Raw genomic sequence first — 19,367 nt, 5'->3', positions numbered from 1 at the left:
CTCATACATTGATAATCACATCTTTGGACAAAGGCGGGGATCTACAAACTACAGGCAGCAGGCCAAATTGGACCCATTGCATGTTTTTGAATAGCTAGCAAGCTAAAAATGGCTTATAACATACGAAACATTGCAAACCAGTTGAAACACTTGCTTAGAAACCTAATTAAATAAAATGTTATCCTTCTCCTCCAAATTCCATAATTCTTATTAGTAGACATGTCTGACCAAAACATTATAATCAACTGTTATGTTTTTAATTACATCAGTAAGATATTTGTGGAAATGTGTTTTTTCTCGTTAATAGATTGTGCACGTACATAATGTTCTTGATTTTTTGCCTATTGGCCTATGAAGCCTAAAGTACTTACTTACTAGCTGGTTCTTGACAGATTAAGTTTTCTACTTCTTGTACTAAGATACTAATGAGACTGTTTGTATGAGGAAATGGCTTTTTGGCCATCAGGGAGGCATTTACTTTGAACTGTATTTTTCCAACTGTGGTTATGAACTGCCTCTGTTAATCAGAGTTGATTTTCATCTACAATATACCATATTTAGCTTTGGGATCTGAAAATATTTATTTTGAGTTTCTATTAGACTAGAATACATTTCTTTGTAATTTTAGCCTGATACTGTGACCCTGCATGAGGAAAGTCAACCTTTTTCAGTCTAGCAGAAGAAGCCTGCAGGAGGTGTGAGAGGTTCCTTTCCTTTCCTTCCAAGTAACCCAGAAAGATTTTTCTATTTTTCTGTGAAAATCCAGAAGGCACATTATTAGACCTAGTAGAGTCAAAAGATTTGGCCATTCAAAATCATTTACAACTGTATTTCCTTCTCCTCAATGGTTAAAGAAAATCGACAATTTAAAAATTTATTTGAGACTCATAAAATTATTAAAAAATTGACTATGTATTTTTCTCTGGGCATTTTGATATCAATATTATTTTTAACCTGCATTGAGTTTTAACTATCTTTTGCTTCACTTTTCCCACTATCATTTTCCTATTATCAGCATATTCTCTTTTGTTCTAGCTCAAGTATCTTACATATTTAATATTCAAATGTCACTTTAAACCACTGCAATCTTTCCTCCCCCAATACATCTTTGTCTTCATTATATATAGAACAAGTCATTGCACGGTATACTCAAATCATAGAATTTGAAATGTAGGGTGAAATGTAGGGTATTACAATGTTTGTGAAATGGAGTTTGGAATTGTAGTGCCTACTTTGCTCCTTGCTAGCTACATAAACACGGCCAATAGAATGAATTCCTGTAAACATCAATTTTCTTCACTATAAATCAAGGATAAAAATAGTCTCCAAGTCAGAGGATTGCTGTGAAAATTAAAGAAGCTAAGATACATAAGGTGACTAGCCCAGAGTTTGGAACACAGACACTGCTTAATAAATATAGTTATATGATTACTAATAACAGAAGGATGGATTTATGGTTCAATTAATCTAATCCCAACAATGTATAAACAAGGAAACGAAGGTGTGATCTAAGCAGCATATCCAAAGCTAACCAAGCTTTCCCGCTTATCAGGAGATCAAGGTTTAGAACTTCTTTTAATTTCACTGAATAATCAACAGGCAGTTATTATGGCAGTGGGAAACTAACTTTACTTCTTCAAAGATTAGTTTATATTGTGTGATACATATAACTCGAAACTAATTATATCTATCACCACTCTTTTGTTCATGGGATACTGTAGGTGTGGGCAGGGCTTGATTATTGTAAGTTGACTTGTTCTTCTTATAAAGTATCACCCTCAACCCAGCTCTTCCCAGGGCTCAATACAAGAAGCTATTGGATCATAGTAATAACTAAAGGAAATATGTAATCTATTCTCACAATACAAATATAACATTTTAGAAATTTCCAGATATTAATAGTAGAAATAATGAAATAATAACACTACCATTTATTTAATGAGCACCTAACTTTATGTCAGGCCCTGTGCTGTTAGGTTGAAAAATATCATCATAATTTTCACAATAATCATGATAAATAGGAATCAATGCATCCATATAAAGGTAGTATTAAATTGGAAAAAAAACATATAAATATTACAGATTTTTTAATGGATTGAGACATATTCGGGTAGGTTGCTGATGTAATAATTAGGAAGTCCTTTCCACTTCTGAAGGCCATTTCCTTGGAAAATAAAACTAAAGTCTTACTGCCTCTGCGGAGCTGTACATCAAAATATTTTGGTGCCCCCTAGAGGTAATCAGTAATGTACAACTGTCAACCCCCAGGAAAGAGAAGCTGAAGACAATTCAGCAGATGTTATCTATTATTCTTGCTGCTTCATTCTCCATACTAACATGTCTCAGATACAAACACAGAGCAGCTCTTGAGCAATGGATCTCAAATTTTAGTGAACATCAAAATCTCTTCGATGGCTTGTTAGAACAGAGCCTTCTGGCTTTTGTTCCCAGATTTTCTGATTTTGTGGGTCTGAGTTAGGGCCTGAGAAGTGGCATCTCCAACTACCGTCCTGGTGATTATGATGCTACTGGTCCAGGGACCACATGCGGAGAACCACTAACCTAGAGAATCATCTAAAAGTCAAAGCTATGTCCAGAAACAGGTCAGGTTTCAGAATCCTTGGAGTGCTGGTGCTGAGGACCCCAGTTCTTTACTACTCCCTGTTGATGACCTTATGCAGTGTATGCAGAGAGACATGACCATCTCCTGTATGAGGGTGATCGTTCCTGAAGATCTATAGATTCCTTGATCCCCAAGAATTCCAGTGGATTGACAGATACAATTAGGTGAAGAAGAACCAATTGAGAATTGAGGTCAGAGAACTTAGGTTCAGATTTCAGCTCTGACATTTAATAAGCTGTGACTTGGGTGAAGACCAACATCCTGTACCGTAAGGGGTTAAATAAGAACAATCGCTGTGGGTGTATCTCTATCAAATAGCTTAGGACTTAGTAGGCTTGAAACAAATCTTGGTTAAATCTTAATTTCCATTACATCAGGGTTCCATATCTACATTTCCAATACAAAGATATTGTGGGAAATATCAGATAATTGAAATGAACACATACTGCAACAATGGAAAATAGTAACATGAAGGCAGTTAAATCCAAGGAATTAAGCTGTACATTTATGGATTTGATCAATGCAATTACTATTACCTACCTTTGTTTAAAAAAAGAAAGAACTACAATTTTTACTCTTCTTTATCTCTTTTTCATAAATTCTTTTTTTCTTCCCTTTTTTCACGTAACCCAACTTCATAACCTTTTTATTTTAAGAAATGCAAAGTTTATTAGACATTTAATAACCTACACATTATTCTAATGCTTTTTATTTCTTTGCTATATAGGTTATTGTTTACATTGTTTCCAAATTATTGTAGAAAATGATTTTTTTTTTTTTTGCAAGATAATAGGAGACATGGATATTGACTATAGTGTACTCCAACTTCTGATTAATCCAGGTCAGGATTTATGGAGACCTCATGTGGTGACAAGAAGCACCACAGAAGGCTTTCTTCAGGCTGGTGTAACAGTGAAGGAGAAATTCAGAAACTCATTTGGAAGCAAAATAATCCGTAAAGAATTAAGACCTAGAGGTTAGTTATTGTTCCTGAAGCTTACAAGGCTTTCAACAAACATCCTGAAGTAATACTAATGGAAAATGCAGTAATATGTTAAAGAACAGGAGACCTGGTTGTTTATGGATAAATACGTATAAAATTCTCCTTATCAACTAAAAAGTTAATGACACAAAAACTTAATAAGATATACTTCTCAGGAATTAATTACAGTCTTTTTTCTGAATGAAATCCACTGAACATAGCTTTTTATTTAAATTGGCATCAAATTTAAAAAGATGTTTCTGTAGGCATGTTGCTATGTATATGATTGTCAGTTTCCCCTTGGTTTTACACAAAACAGAAAGTTATCTAAGATAGAATCAAACTTGAACTTAGGTCTATGAATTTCACTTATGCAACAATATCAACAATATTATTTATAACTATTTGGAATACAGGATACGTTCTTTCAATTAAAATAAGGTACAGCAGTTCTATGTGGTGTACAAATAGCTCTTGCTGTCAAGGTATTAAAGTTGTGAAATTAAATAAAATAGTGTAGCAGTAACCATATTTTAACCACATAATTTATTGGTACACACTAAGGATAAATCACTTGGAGGGTGGGGGAGCTCCTTCTTCAATGACAGGTACTTGTTCTTTATCTCATTTTCCTTACAAGAAAATGTGACAAGGTCTTCTTTTTTCTCCTCCTTAAGGAAGTTACATAACAGACCTTTAAGCTAAAATCTAGAAGGACAAATGAGTTAATAAATGTCAAATGTTTTGAAGGCTTTAAAAGAATAGAGCAATATAAATCTGTGGCATTAAAATGAGTAATCCTAAGAGTTCCAATTCAGTTATCAGATGGTACCCTGCCTTTGGGCATGTCCTCGAAAAGGCTTAAGTTTTCCAAGGCAGGCAAAATGAGATAAGTAGAAGTAGCCATTATGAAAGGACATCTTAGAAAATGTTAACCAGGGAAAAAGTTAATGAGGATATTGCAGAGATTTTAGGTTGAATATAGTCTTGAGTTAAAGAAATTGGTTACTTATGAGGGAACCTACTATGTGCCAGGCATGGATGCTGGAAACACAAAGAGTTGGACAAGCCTTGCTTTCAAGGAAGCTGCTAATAATTATACAAATAACTACTACAATATGAGGCTGGCATTAGGCCAGGACTTGCACAAATTCCGGGGAAAGCTTCTTAAAGTAGAAATGGGAGGAAGAACAAGAAGATGATGAGTATTAAATCCAGGAGGAGGGGTGGAGTCATTCAGATATCCTTTCAAACTTATAGTGACTCTGGTTTTTGCTGGGGGGAAAAGGGGGTGAGAGAGAAAGCTGTTGCCAGGCGTGCATCACACTAAAGAGGCAAGAAGAAACAAGGAAATTATCTTTCAAAACATAGTGGGGAAGAAAATATCCAGAACTGCCCTGAAATAAAGGAAACCTTCTGGTATAATGTGTGTTGCTAGGGATTTATTTTTCCCCTCCTTTCTCTCCTAAGAGAGTAAAAATCACACAGATATATTCAAGCCCTTAAGAGTTTTGTGAGCGTGGGCATATTGTATATCCAAGACATCCACTGACCATGGTGTGGTTAAGTGCGTGCCTGCAAAGGAAGGGTTAAATGGAGGGGGTGGTTTGGAGACAGAAAGGCAAGCAAGAAGGTTTGAAAATGCTGTTTTCCAACTTGCAAACACTGAACTTTTCAGCTCCCCAAAATACACGTGTGTGTGTCTGTAAGCGCAGGCAGATCTATTTCGGTCGGATTTTTCTTAAATTTAAAACATAATTTCTCTGTTTCTGTCTCTCTGTCTCTTGCTGCGCTGCAAACAGTGAGCAGCCCCCTTAAGGATCGCGTGGCAAAAGCTGCAGGAGAGGCACTGGCAGGGCTGTTTATTTATGAGCCGCGTTCAAAGCCGCCCTCTCCCCATTCTCCCACCGCAAACGACTATCTCCGAGCCCGGGTCACCTCTGGGGCCAAGGAGTTGGGGGTTGGGGCTCGGGAGCCTCCATCTTCGGGCAAAGTTTGCCCGGGCGTGGGAGCTAGGGGGCGAGCCGGGGCGTACGGGAACGCGCACCGCCCGCCGCCGCCTCCGCCAGGCGCTAGCAGCCCCAGCCTCACCTCTCCCCTCTCCCTGGCGAGGTGCGGGCTCCCAGAGCGCAGCCAGGGGGCGGGGCCGGGCCTCGAGGGGCGGGGTCAGGGGGCGGGGGCTCGGGCGGCTATATAAGGCCGGCGCCGGCTCAACTTCGGACTTGGTGTTATTTATTTGGTAAGCGCCTGGACGGCGGAGCTTGGCTGCGGCGGTGGTGGCTGCCGCAGACTGTGGTTAAGAAAAAAAAGGCGGCGGCGGAGGCGGCGGCGGAGGCGGCGGCGAGGGATGGGAGCGCCGAGGCACCCGGGCGCAGGCCGGAGCTGCCGCGCTTTCTGGGCACGGCGGGAGTGCTGAGCAGAAAAAGGAGCGCCCGGGGCCCGCAGCCGGCTCTGGAGGCGCGGGCCGGGTTTTTGTTTGGCTGCGCGGAGCGCCAGTCAGCCCCAGCGAACAACTCCAGTTGCAACCACCACCCACCTTCCTTCCAGCCGAGCGAGACTTGGGCTGCTGCGTCCGTCCTATTGTTTAGACACTTGCCAGGGGCTCTGGAGTCGGCGGAGCCACCGAATCCCCGCTCTGAGTCGTCGCCTTCCCTCTCCCCCACCTCGCTCCCCGGAGCCGGAGGCCAGGACTGCAGCGGGAGAGGGGAAGGGGCTGGAAAGAGAAGGACTGCCCAGGACTGCGGCCCCCGCGTCAGGTGCAGCGCCAGGAGCCGGGCGGCGTCGCGACGCCGGCGGGGGGACCGCCACTGTGGCCCTGCGGGACGGGATTCAAAGCCTGGGAAAAGTTGTTGCACTTTGTGAAGGAAGAACCACTAGTGGGAGACTGCCCAGGGCCGGCCTTGGCTCTGCACCCTCCGGGACCCGGCTCTGGTTTCTTCCACCTTTGCCATCAGGTGTCTTCCGTGGAGCTGCGGCGTATCCGGGAGACGAGCGGGGCTCATAAGCGCGCACACACGACTGCCATTCAGCTGCCGCCTGGCTCTGCCCGGAGTAGCGGATCCCACCCGCCCACCTGCCACCGAGCCATTCTCCAGTACGCCCCAGCGGGACGCAGACACCTCCAACCTTGGCCTTTGCCTCTACACTCTTTCCGGTCTGCCTGCCTTTAAGTCCGCCCCCAGTCAGTTCCCACTCAGTCTTCGCAGCAGCATTCGTCCTCCAGTTGGCCTCTTGGATTTCCTCGCCGGGGTGCTGACTAGTGGACATTTCTGCGCGACTGCAGTGGTCCGACTGCCCTTTTGTCTTTTCTGCGTGACCTCGGGGCAGGTCCTGGTGCAGAGCGTCGCCAAGGACGCCGAGCCGGGGGCGGGATTGCCCAGACATCCTTCAGCGAAGTGCATGTGTGTTTGTAAACCATCCTCGGCTGTCGGGAGACTGCGAGGACCGGTCCAGGCTGCGGCGGAGCAGAGGGCTGGGGAGAGGCCGCGTAAGTGAGCACAGTCCCGAGCTCTGCGCCCCCAGGACTGCGCGTCCGCCCTGTGCGCCCCTGCGCGCCATGCCCAGTTGCCCCGTGCGCTCTGCTATGGGCCCGCTGGGCTCCCACGCCTTCTAGCCTCGGGAGCCCACTTTGATCGGGAGCATCATACCTATTGAGCACCCGTCTTCTGCCTCGTACCTTCTCCACTGGCATCGGATTTGCAGAAGCGTGCGTGGGATCAGAGGACCGCCCTCCCCCACACAACCGGCCCCTGCACCTTCACGGCCATTGGAAGCCCCAGCTCTTTTACCGCCAAGTTCATCCTTGGGAGACAGAAGACTCGTGATCTCCTCACTGCTGCTCTTGGGGTCTCCTTGCAGCCCTGGCCAGGCTGATTGATCCTCAGGACCTAAAGTTGCCCAAGGACCTCCTGCTCTACTAGAGGAGGGTGGAGAGGGAGGTGGGAGGCGTGTGCCTGTGGGGGCCCTACTGCCTTGTTCCATATTATTTTGTGCACATTTCCCCTGGCACTCTGGGTTGCTAGCCCCGCCGGGCACTGGGCCTCAGACACTGCGCGGTTCCCTCGGAGTAGCAAGCTAAAGAAAGCCCCCAGCGCCGGTGAGGAAGGAGGCGGCGGGGAAAGATGCGCGGCGTCGACTGGCAGATGCTGTCCCTGTCGCTGGGATTACTGCTGGCGATCCTGAACAAGGTGGCACCGCAGGCGTGCCCGGCGCAGTGCTCCTGCTCGGGCAGCACAGTGGACTGTCACGGGCTGGCGCTGCGCAGCGTGCCCAGGAATATCCCCCGCAACACCGAGAGATTGTGAGTATGCGCTCTTCGTCTTCCCCTCTCCCCATCCGGGCGGTGCACCCCTGCCTCCACTGGAGGAACCTGGCAGATCAGGGTCCTGTGCCTGGGGCAGCCCTCGCTAGCTTTCCCCCATGCGCATCCTGGGGTTGAGCTCTCCAGGAGGGTACTGGCCAGGGAAGGGCCACTGTCCAAGTAGGGGCGGGTCCGCTGGCAGCTTCGCTAGGTCTCCCTCCCCTGCTCTCCTCCCGCCACCGCAGCTCCCTGTGGGCTAGTTCTCTGGAGCTGGGGAGAGAGTAGTAGATAGGGGACAAGTACTAGAGGATGCCCGGGGCAAGTGAGATGCCACTTTGTTCTCCAGACTCCATAATCGGAGTCACCTTGCGATTGCCAGCACTCCAGGTCGGTTTCAGAGCCCAGTCCCCGCTCCTGTAGCAGGCTGGCGCGGAGGAGATAGCAGGGAGACTCAAAAGAGAGAAACTTGCACTCCCCGATTTTGTGTCACCCTCCTGGGGGCGAAGGGTAGGAAGAAGGGGTCATGGAGCGCCTGGGGGTGCTTCTCACAGGTTGCGGGGAGAGGGGTGTCCAGGACCGCGACAGCTCGCATAGTAGCCGCGCTCAGCCCCCCGCCCCCCACTTCTCCGGGAAGGGGAAGACGGCGTTAGGCCCCATGGGACTTGCCCCCGCGGGTGACTGAGCGGGGAGGACTGCGTCCCAACGGTTAAGCGAAGTTAGTGCTGGTTCTGCAACCGGAACCAGCCCAACCGAGTATTATCGCTGCGACGACCCCGCGGCGCCTGGCTGCCCCCTGCGGCCCTTCCTCCCGAACCCCTGCTCCCCCATCCACCTTTCTGGCAGTTTCTGCGCCCCTTCACGTGGCAGCAGCTCCCCTGCCTTCCCCTCTTCGCGCTCCGCTGCCCGCAGACGTCCCCGCCTCCCTGTCTCTGCGAGTCTCTAATGAAGAAGTAAATGCAGACCTTGTGTTGACGGCCCACGCGCTCCTGGTGGGGCGCTTCCAGAGTTCAGCGAAGTGGAGCACGGAGGCCGTTCTCTTTGTGAACGCCAAGGCCGCCGCCCCGCGCCAGTCCGGCCGCCCTGGGCATGTTCCGCTCTCGCGATTGCGTGTGGGCCCGGAGGCAGAGAAGGGCGCTGGGCTAGGCTGGCGGGGGCCAGCGCGTCTGGACTTATCCCGCGGCCTGCTTGACCCCGGAATTGTGAGGGTTTTGGGCCATGGAGAGGAGGTGCCCCGACCCGCACGTCTTCACCCGCGCAGCTCGTTGCACTTCTAGTCGCCCTTCTTATCCAACCCATTTCCCTCGCTCTCAGTTTTAAGGCCCAAGTGGAGTACTCTTTTCCTTTGCAGATCAATATTCTATCCCCAGCCTCACTAGGTTACCCCTACTGCTTCCTCTTCCTCCTTACCAGCTGGCCAAATCGGGGCTTTACTAGGGGTGTCTTGTCAGGATTCGATCCCCATTTGTGTAGGGTGGGAGTGGGGGTGGGGGTGGAGATTCACGTTATATCGAATAGCCCAACAATCCTAGGAACAACTGAAAGGTACTCCGCTCAGCCTGGAGAAGTGGGTTGGGGAGAAAGGAAGAGACGCCACGCAGAATTCTCTTAGCACTTGTCACTTCATGCCATTCGGGACAGTTTAAAGTTTAAATATTAACATGTCTTACTTAAAATGGAATGTACTTGGGTGGGTGGATGGTGGGGGGGGGTCGTAGCAATCGAGTTGCAGGTTCTTGAAAAAATACACATCCTTATGAGAGATTCACTGAAAGTTTTCAGAAAATAGTTTACTTGGTGCTACCTTGTAAAATTCTATTATGGAAACAGTTTGAATACAGGTTTCAAACACGATGTTGCAGAGTCAAAGGTGATAGAGAACTTACTTCTATGAAGAGCATTCAAAGCACAGTAAAGCCTGGTTTTACTTGAAATGATTGGAACCAGGGCAAGTTTAGATCTTGACCTGAAATGCCAGAAAGGGAAATCATGACTCCTGAAAGGAAAAATGGTGCAGAAATCTGACAAAAATGTCAGGGCCTGAATACTATTTTCATGTTCGCCCCTGCTAGTAGTTTTCCCTTACAATCACAGCGGGGTTCCCTGAACTGCACATGAAGAGTTAAGTTTTTATACAAACAGAATTGTTGGAAGGTAAATGCCTATAAATGCAAGTCTTTGAAGTGCAGTTGTTTTGATGGCATTAATTTTTTTCTGTGCCTTAGGAAGTTTTGCCACCATGCAACCTAAGGATAGTGTTCTGAATTTTTATCAAATTTCTTCCTGAATAGTATGAGGAGAAAATTGGGCATTTAACTTCCTGAAGGGAACTTTTTTCGGAGGGGTGTGCCTAACAATTATAGTAAAATAGCAGAATACCTGTGAAATGAATATACACATCCTTATAGAAATAAAATTGGAAAGCACTCTCCTATACACAAAACGCAACAAACGAGAACTTTTTGGTGATAATGTAACCACCTCGTTTTCTTGTCATATGCCAGCAAGAATGAACTTTGTAAACGTGGTGAGTCATTTTAAAAATATCCTTTCAAAGATTATCCTCTTCTTCCTTCATACTTTGTACACTGCTTTAGTAATTGAATTAACTTTTAGTTCTGATTTACTCTAAATTTTACTTTAAGCAGGTAAACATAGAAATAAAATCGAACTTTCACTTTCTGGTTTTTCTTTTAGGGATTTAAATGGAAATAACATCACAAGAATTACGAAGACAGATTTTGCTGGTCTTAGACATCTAAGAGTTCTGTAAGTGTTTCATCTGTATTGTTGAATAATTTTTTAAGGTTGCATATTTTGAATCATTACTGATCTCACTTTTTATAACTATTCTGATGACTAACATAAAAAATTTAAAAAGGTCATGGCTTGGTTTCCTTTTTTGTGTGTTTGTAATTGTACTGCAACGTTTAATAAAAATTGGAACTTTTATTTTAAGGTTGGAAACATGCCATAGAACCAATAATCCAGAAATGACCTCAGATCATTGTTATACCATACCCTAAGTGCCTTATGCATATAAAAATGTTGAATAATTGTTTTCACAAAATGAATAAATAATGTGAAATATTTGATACTTTTAGGATTGGAAATTAAAAAAAATTTAAGTGGATCTGCATTTTATTATTAATAACAAAAACATTTATTATTTTGAAAAAATCTAGTTTCAAGCTTTAAAATCAAGGATTCAAACTTTACAGCCGAGTTTTTGGTGGAGAAAATGTTTATAATGATACATTAATCATATTTTGAGTTTTTTATATTTTATATCTTTGTAGCTTCTATAAAATTGTTGCAATATGATTACTTCTTTAATTAGTGGGTTAAATTAGCTGTGAGTAAACCACCACTTGACAGTCAATGTAATGTTAAATTGTTTTTGCCCAAAGGGTTGTAAATATTGACATGCCAATAGCCATACTATTTTGACCACTGTGCATTCAGTGTTCTAAGCTTTAAGAGACACATTTTGGCCATTACAAATTATTCCAGTTGCTGATGTGTATCCATGTCAGAATTGAAGTATGTGTATGATGAATTACTGTATTTTGATTATTTGGTTAAGTTAAAAACCAGTATACCAAAAAAAGCTATCAAAGCTTCAGTGTCAAGGATTACTCTTCAGACACACTATTAGTTTAAGGGTCAGAGTTTTGACTAGTAAATCTCATGAGAAACTGCATTCGTATTAAGATTTGTGATGCGGACACTGCTATTTCCCTTCCATGAGTTCACTCAGATATATTATTATTATTAAATTTGATATTGGATCTCAAATCAGCAAAATTTAACTCTATAAAGAGAAAGAGGTTAAGTTTTCAGTTGCTGAATTGAAATGTATTCAGATGGTGAGTGGTAACATTAAGAAGCATGTTGTATTTTGCATTTCAGTCAGCTTATGGAGAATAAGATTAGCACCATTGAAAGAGGAGCATTCCAGGATCTTAAAGAACTGGAAAGACTGTAAGTATTTTCAATTCCAAAGTTATGACAACATAACTGTGTTTTTAAAAATACTTAAATTTCAAGCATCATGTCTTCAATTTCAGAAAATTTGCAGAAAAAGGAGGTTGAATGAGTGGTTTTCAGACTACTTTATGACAAATAGAGTTCCCGAATAAAAAGTTTTAACTTGTAATGAAGCTCAAAAGTACAGATTTGTTTTCCTGAGACACGTATTTCCTTGATAATCATTGTTTTCGTACTTAAACACGTACAAGCATTTCTTATTGTTCATTTGATTTGTTTTATTTGCTCATGTAGAATGAAAGGTGGTACTTTTATTTGCATTAATGGTGCATTAGGGAAGAGAGAGGGTTTGCCAATCGTTATTTTTATTTTCATAGTGGTGCTTCGTGTGTCATCAGTGACATTTGATGAAATATTTTATGTTTTACTGATATTTACTTTTTGATATTTAACATGGTAAACATTGTCATTGTTAACTACTTTTCACAGTTTTGTTTTATTATTTTACACTAGCTTTAAAAATATGTCTTCTGGAAAAATAATCTAAAGATTATGAAAGTAAGAACTGCATTATCAAATTCTGGACATTCAAAGTTTTTTGTTTCCCCCTGCCCCCCACCCCCGCCAAGAAGAGTAAATGTAGACTCCAGATTTTAAGATACATTTTTTTACATATTACTTGAGGACTTTAAAAAATGTTTGCAGTATATATCTACAAAAGACAAAACCTCTATCTGAAATAAGATAAATTACAGTATTTGTAATTTGAAGTGTGAATTATATGTCTTCTGTGTCTTAAGTTTAATATGTTTGCATTTTGAAGGCAAGTAAAAGATCTAGAAAAAGCAACAACAATTATTTTAATAAGTTTTCAAGCCTGCCTTAATAATCACTTTAAGTAAAAATAAGTTTTTTTCCAAAAAATAATGAAATCTAATGTTCATTTTAGGCATAACACATATTCAGGTTCACTGGGCAAAAAGGGACAAGTTAATTCCCTGTAATTGTCTATAGTAGAAAAATGGTTTGTCCCCTTCCAAGATATTTATAAATATATAGACTATATTTTTATCACCTCAAGTAAAACACAGAAATATATCTACTTTATTTTGCTATTAATTTTTCTCTATGATAAATATTACAACACAGGGACTATAATTGTTTAATTCAAAATAAATTTAAGATCACTACTTTCAACTAATTTTAGAGGAAAATAAAAACATTGTAAACATTTGGTAGCATTCATAACAAAGTTTATAAGTTCATAGCCTATCTCTAAATATATAAAAAATACACTGAAAGTATGTATTCTTTTATCTCCTTTATAGACTCTATGAATAGCTAATTCCTAGTAACATGAAAAGATATTTTCATCCATTTCATTTAAGAATGTATCAATATAATTTAAAATGAATAGATAAATTATCATTTAAACATTTACTGTGTTTTCAAGAATAACTGTTAGTCATCACAGGAAAATATCTTGAGTTTGGTTCTTAACTTCCAAATCATTGAAGGAGTTTTGTTGGTTTTTTTATGCAGTCTCTATTTTGGTTAATATTGTTGTTTTAAATATTTTCAGGAACACTAGAACTAAACACACTTTCTCATTCTTTTTCAAGTCACTTCAGAGTATTGTCTGAACTTTCATCTTGAATAAATTAACTTTTCCTACAACTTATTAACCAGATGCTATATGCTCTGAAATTTGATTAGAGTTGTAAGTAGGTACTATTTTTTGACTTTTACTTCCTCTGGGAATATCACTTCATCTCAGAACATTTTTATATTCTACTAAGACTAAGTCAGATGTTTCAAAGTGGGATGAGGATTCATAATTTTGAGTGAAAACTAATATATATATGCAGGACTTCTTTAAATCACCCCAGCTGTTGGCCAAGAGCAAATATTTCATATTTGTGAGGAAAAGCTGAGAAAATTCCTTTTGTTTACAACTGCCAAGTCCATCTGATGGAAGCACATTGTTATCTGACAGCCAATTCATCTCCTTGGGACTCTGGAATTCAAAACCATTTCTTAGGAACATTGTAGATACACTTTTCAAATATTTATTTATGTTTAAATACATTAAATGGCAAGGCAGATTTGCTAAAGAATGAATTCAAGTTATTGTGAAACAAACTATTTTAAATTTTGTTCAGTGTATTTATTTAAAAAATAAAACTAAAAACTCACCCAAAACTACCCAGAGAGTTCCATAATCAAACTGCTATGGTCTGTGGTATATATCTTTATTTTAGTAAGTGTTATTGACATCAAAAAATTGCTTGCTTTTTCAAAAGCTGCAAGAGACAATGTGAGAGACAAGGAGTAATCAATAAATTCACTTTTAAGTATGTATTGTGTAAATTTGTAGGGTTTTTATCAGTTTAGTTGTGAAATTTAAAATTGGAACTCTAAATTATGAAACAGGTGTAAAATTAGGTTTATATTTTAAATCCCGTTTATATACTGAATCATGATTTAACTTTTTAATTTCCTGTGTGAAGAACAAAATAAAATAAAAGCATTAATTTTATTTGTGTGTGATTTAAGGTTTTAAGTCATTTTCATTTTAAAATGATAAAACAATTCTAAATTACATTTTGTGACTATTTGATAGTCACACGTTTTTCTTTTTATTTTATGTTGATGGAGTTTTAACTTGATCTATATAAAAGACAAATCTGAACACAGAAGATAAAGATCTGCACCTTTTTAAAAATTTAGCTTTTTAATCTGCAAGAAACAGTCATGTTGTTGATTTGAATTTAATTGTAGCATGAAATGGCAGAGTCATTATTTGCAAATCAAAGCATCATAGCTATAAATGATAGTGTTTTTCTTTCAAAGAGTGTGTGAAATACCAAATTTTCAGAAAAACTGTCAAGAACAAGTTAATAGTAAAACACCTCCTCCCTTCTTTCTGTCCGCCTTCTCTCCCTCCCTTCCTTCTTTCTTCTCCTTTCATTTCCTTCTTTCTTACCTCTTTAACACCTCCCTTCCTTCCCCTTTATTCTCTTACAACATGAGATGACACATTATCGTTAGAATGTGGTTATGCATCACTGTAAAAGGATGAAGTTGTAATCATGCCTGCATACCATGAGCACACGTTACTTTCTGTTTTGGCAGTTTGTTTCTGCACTCTCAGACCTAACGTGCAGTGACATATTTCCTAGGATGCTCTGTATTGCCAGCGCTACCTGTTTATCTGGGATGAAAATGAAGCCTTCCGAATGTGCCTCAAGTAGAATGTATTAGCAGGTCTCCTGTTGTTTAATCAAAAAATTGTTCAAATAAAATGTACTCCACTGAGATGACCAGTTAATCCAATGGAAATTCAGAAAAAAACAAGTTACAAATAAGCTGTAGTAAAGAATCAGGACACTTATGAAGTATATTTCTTTTTATACTTCAAGGAAGATACCTGTGTATATCTGCAATAAATTCTCCATGCAAAATTATTAATTTGAGATTTTTTTGGATGCCTCATAATGTTCTAGCATTGTGAAAAAATAACACTGGAACCCAGCAACTCTGTGGGCTTGTGGAAAATCCTGTTCACATACTGTTTATGGGATTATATACTGCAGTCATTCAGTTTTATTTAATGGCGTTTTAGGGGGACCCAGGCCATGTCAGGGTTCCAGTAGTGAAAATAATCTCCTTCTGAAAGTTCCTTGATAATACAAATGCAAGAGTATGAGAAAGTTTTTGAAAGTTTTTAGGGTTGTTATAGGACATTTTATTATTGATTCCAAGACTGAAAAGTGAAATACATATATGCCTAGGTTATGTTGGTAGGAATCAGTAGCATACTGTGAAAAATCTTAGACATTAGGCTTTGTGTGAACATCACAACCATCTTAAATACCCTTAAAATAAGGAAACGGAGAAAATAAAGGCAAGCACATGGAGTGTTCATTTTTACCCACCAGTAATTGGCAAATGTGTGCTTTTAAGACAAATATTGCTTTAACTTCTCCTAGTGTTAATATAATTGGGTTTGAAATGACATTTTTCCCACTAGCTTTGTCATTTGATACTCATTTTTGCTTGAAAATGAGCTTTGAAAATATTATTATGATAAAGCCATGTAAGGAATCTTGGACAGTCACACTGTTAATGTAGACATTTAAAGTTTCCACCAAGTTAATATAAAGAACATATTATTTTTAATTTAGAGAAGTCTAAATTCCTTTACAGTGGAACCTATGTTTGACTAAACACTACATTCTAATAAGATGGCATGTAAAAGACATATTTTTTTAAGGAGATGCTGAATTAGTTCCCCCTGCATACACATACCGCTCCTAAGCATGGGACAGACAGTGTGGTGTGAATGAGGCTGAGGATGTGGTAGGGTTTTTGTTGTAGGTCTTTACACATGAGTTCAAGTAGAGAGTATGTTGTGGAACAGGTCTGAAAGAAAGCATCGTTTATCTTCTGTTCATCAAGGATCTGGATATATTCTCTGTTAATCAAGGATTAGTCTCTTCTGACTAATCCGACAAGTTCATAAGCAACACATAACACATACCTTTTATTAACAGAATGACAATCTAACGGTGCTAATCTCCTTGGAAAAGAATCCAAGCCCATCTCAAAAGAATTGCTTTATGGTATCTTTCCACACAAGTTTAAAATCGTGGCAGTCATTTTCTTGGAAAGTCTCTTTAAAGGACACATCAAACTCTGTAACGGGCTGAGTGTGCACACAGCATAAAATAAAAATGTTCTAACAGATATAATAGCCATTAAATGCCAATGATGTTGACCTATTTATAAGCAATGAGGTTGCTTTTAAATTCGGTTTACTGACGCTGGTCATAGAAAGCTTCAATCCATGTGCACTATTACAAGTTTAGCAGAACATTGAATTCATCTGAGAGAGTTTCTCATGCAACATTTTTTATGGGCCTTAAAGTTGAATGGTGGTGAGAAGGCCTGTTTGCTCTTTGTGGACCATTTTATAAATTCTGAAGCAGCGAGGGTGTTTATTTTTCCCACATCTGTTTTGGGTCCTCTTTTGTGACAGTGTTTGCTGGATGCTGTGTCCTTTATACCTCCCCTTAAATGAGTAGTTTAGTTTGCACTGTTACAGTGTATTTGTGGAAGCAGCCAATGTCAAATATTTTACATTTAATTCCCTCTCTCATTTCTTTTGGATACCTCTCTGCTTGAATTATGTCTTCTAGACTGAGTTTCACAACTTCACATGGAAAGAGAAACATTTCTACATGGACTTAATGTATATTGCCCTTATCTTTTTTCAAATCAAATGTTACCTGCTAGACTGGAAAGGATATTGATGAAAATGCTTTTAGAATGAAAGCTTAATAATGGGGCTGTGATTTGATCTCATCAATGTTGCTTTATGATGATATTTACAGAAAATTATTTGGATGTCTTCCCTACAATATCCACACACTCTGAATACAGATGGACAGTTCTGGAACATTGGCTCTGTGCTACTGTTTGAAGTTCTAGAGTAAAAGCACAGTGTGTGAATTATCTAGAAATCCCTGTTCTTCGACATCTTATTTTATCTGCTGGTGCTTGGTGTCTCATGGAATACCAGGCAAACACTCATTGGTTGTATTGTTGATTATGGCTTCTAACCAGATGCAAGCTCCCCTTCCTCCTTTTAAAATCAGAAACATTAAGTAAGAGGGATATCAGAAAATCCTTGGTTTTAATTCTACTCAGGGATCTTGATCACCTTGCTTTATCTTTCCAAACTTCAGTTTCCTCATCTTTAAAATAGGGTTAATCATTATATCTCATAGTGGTAGTAAGTAAGATAATGTACATAGCTTCATGAAATGCTGGGCATGCAGCACTTAAAAAACTATTATTCTGCATTTCAACATAAGTCTCTTATTTCTCAATAGCTGAGTTTAGGAATTATTTTATCTTAGCTGCTAAAGTGTGTATATGATCCATTTGGCTTTTTACAGCCATATTTATATTAAAAAAAAATTTCTTCCTAACAGTATATGGTCAACAGAAGAGATGTGAAGAAAATGTGAACAATTCTTCAATGGCTATTTAGAGTGTTTCTCATACTCTTTCCAAATATATGGAGAAATACCAAGAAGTAAGGGGACAAAAGAGGAAGCAATATTTTGCTAATAAGTGTTGACATCCCTAGCAAGATTACAAGGAATTAAGTTATAACTGATATCACTGATGCAAATGTGAACTTTATTTTATTTACATAATACAAAATAAATTTTAAAATATTTGCTTTAAAGGTGTTAGAATAAAAATATTTTTATAAGAGAAGTCAGTTTACCAGAGAAGAAGGCAAAAGAGGGAACTAAATAGTTTTACAGTTGATCATTCATGTAGGAGGAATAGGAGGTTAGAAATGGTAGGCTTTAAGGCAGCATTTATCAAGTATTTATTATAGAGCTGGCACCCTGCTAAAAACACCTTATATTTACAGTGACATGTAAATATGGAGTACAAAATTTCACTGGCTTTGGCAAAAATGTTTTCATTTTACATTTTGAATTAGATGAAAGGGTGTGAACATTAATTGAATTGAGATGAAAGTTGCAAAAATAAGAGACTATAACCTCTGCTGAAGGACAAGTGTCACAGATGCAGCTGGCAGATAATAATTCAAAACAGTGTTTGTCAATATGTTCAGGCTGCCCTTCAAATTGAGGTTGTTAAGAATCAGTATTTTAGAGGCCAGTGGTGTTTTGTGTAATGCAGAAAGATCACTCACTCCTCTGAAAGTCAAACTCAAAAACAGCTGATAGCACAGAGCAAACAGTTACTGGAATCCCTTGTCATCTTTGCCCTGGGAGAAAGTATCTCAGAGACATACATTACACACCTTTCTGAAACTGCGAATTGCCAAATAGGGAATTATCAAGCATTTCTGGGATCTTATGGGCAGATTCCATCTAGGGGTGATGACATAAGATTTAGATATCACCGTATCTCTGTCTCTCCTTGACACTATTGAATGTCTGTGCTCTGAACAATGATAATTGACTCACCTGGTCTGTTTAACAAAGCTAATTTATGTTGGCTCTCATAAATAATCCTCTGTGATATCTTTAATTCACTACATGCCATTTCCTGTTCTGGAACCATCAGATTTTAGAGCTCTTATTCTGACACAATCATCTTCAAGCTGTTAAGAAATTTTCTGTCACATTAGAAGCTAGGCTACTTTTCCTCTAGCTCTGTTTAGTAATTGTTATGTACCTTAATAGTCTTTAAAATCATTCTAGATTTTAAATAAATGTTCTTTAGTTTAAAGATTTAATTTCTGGCAATGGTGCAAGAATCTATCCTTTAAAATTTTTCTTTATTTAATATTTTGAAAGTTTTGCTCTTTATTTTAATGTTTGTATAACCATTTAACCTTAGTGTGAATGGAAGAGAGAATAGAAAAAGTGGAGCCAAAATTGTCTTGACACTGCTTTAAAGAAAATAAAAAGAAAACTTAT

General features: G+C 39.9%; 1 protein-coding gene across 12 annotated transcripts in view; it reads left to right on the top strand.

Annotated features, from left to right (window-relative positions):
* Nucleotides 1–5,830: 5,830 nt before the first annotated feature.
* Nucleotides 5,831–19,367, top strand: part of SLIT2 (slit guidance ligand 2) — a 377,791-nt gene continuing 364,254 nt past the window's right edge. For 9 of the 12 annotated variants that reach the window (XM_037742766.1, XM_037742770.1, XM_017540556.2 and 6 more), the window contains exons 1-3: nucleotides 6,852–7,905; nucleotides 10,600–10,671; nucleotides 11,815–11,886. In XM_037742766.1, coding sequence (XP_037598694.1) covers nucleotides 7,727–7,905; nucleotides 10,600–10,671; nucleotides 11,815–11,886 — 323 coding nt within the window. In that variant the 5' untranslated portion in view covers nucleotides 6,852–7,726. Of the gene's footprint in view, nucleotides 7,906–10,599; nucleotides 10,672–11,814; nucleotides 11,887–19,367 lie in introns of all 12 variants that reach the window. The other 3 variants (XM_017540559.1, XM_017540557.1, XM_017540558.1) reach the window with 1 other exon arrangement.

This window comes from Cebus imitator, unplaced genomic scaffold, assembly GCF_001604975.1.
Source record: "Cebus imitator isolate Cc_AM_T3 unplaced genomic scaffold, Cebus_imitator-1.0 Scaffold127, whole genome shotgun sequence".
In the NCBI taxonomy this organism is placed as follows: Eukaryota; Metazoa; Chordata; class Mammalia; order Primates; family Cebidae; genus Cebus; species Cebus imitator.
This window is presented reverse-complemented; position numbering and strand designations above follow the sequence as displayed.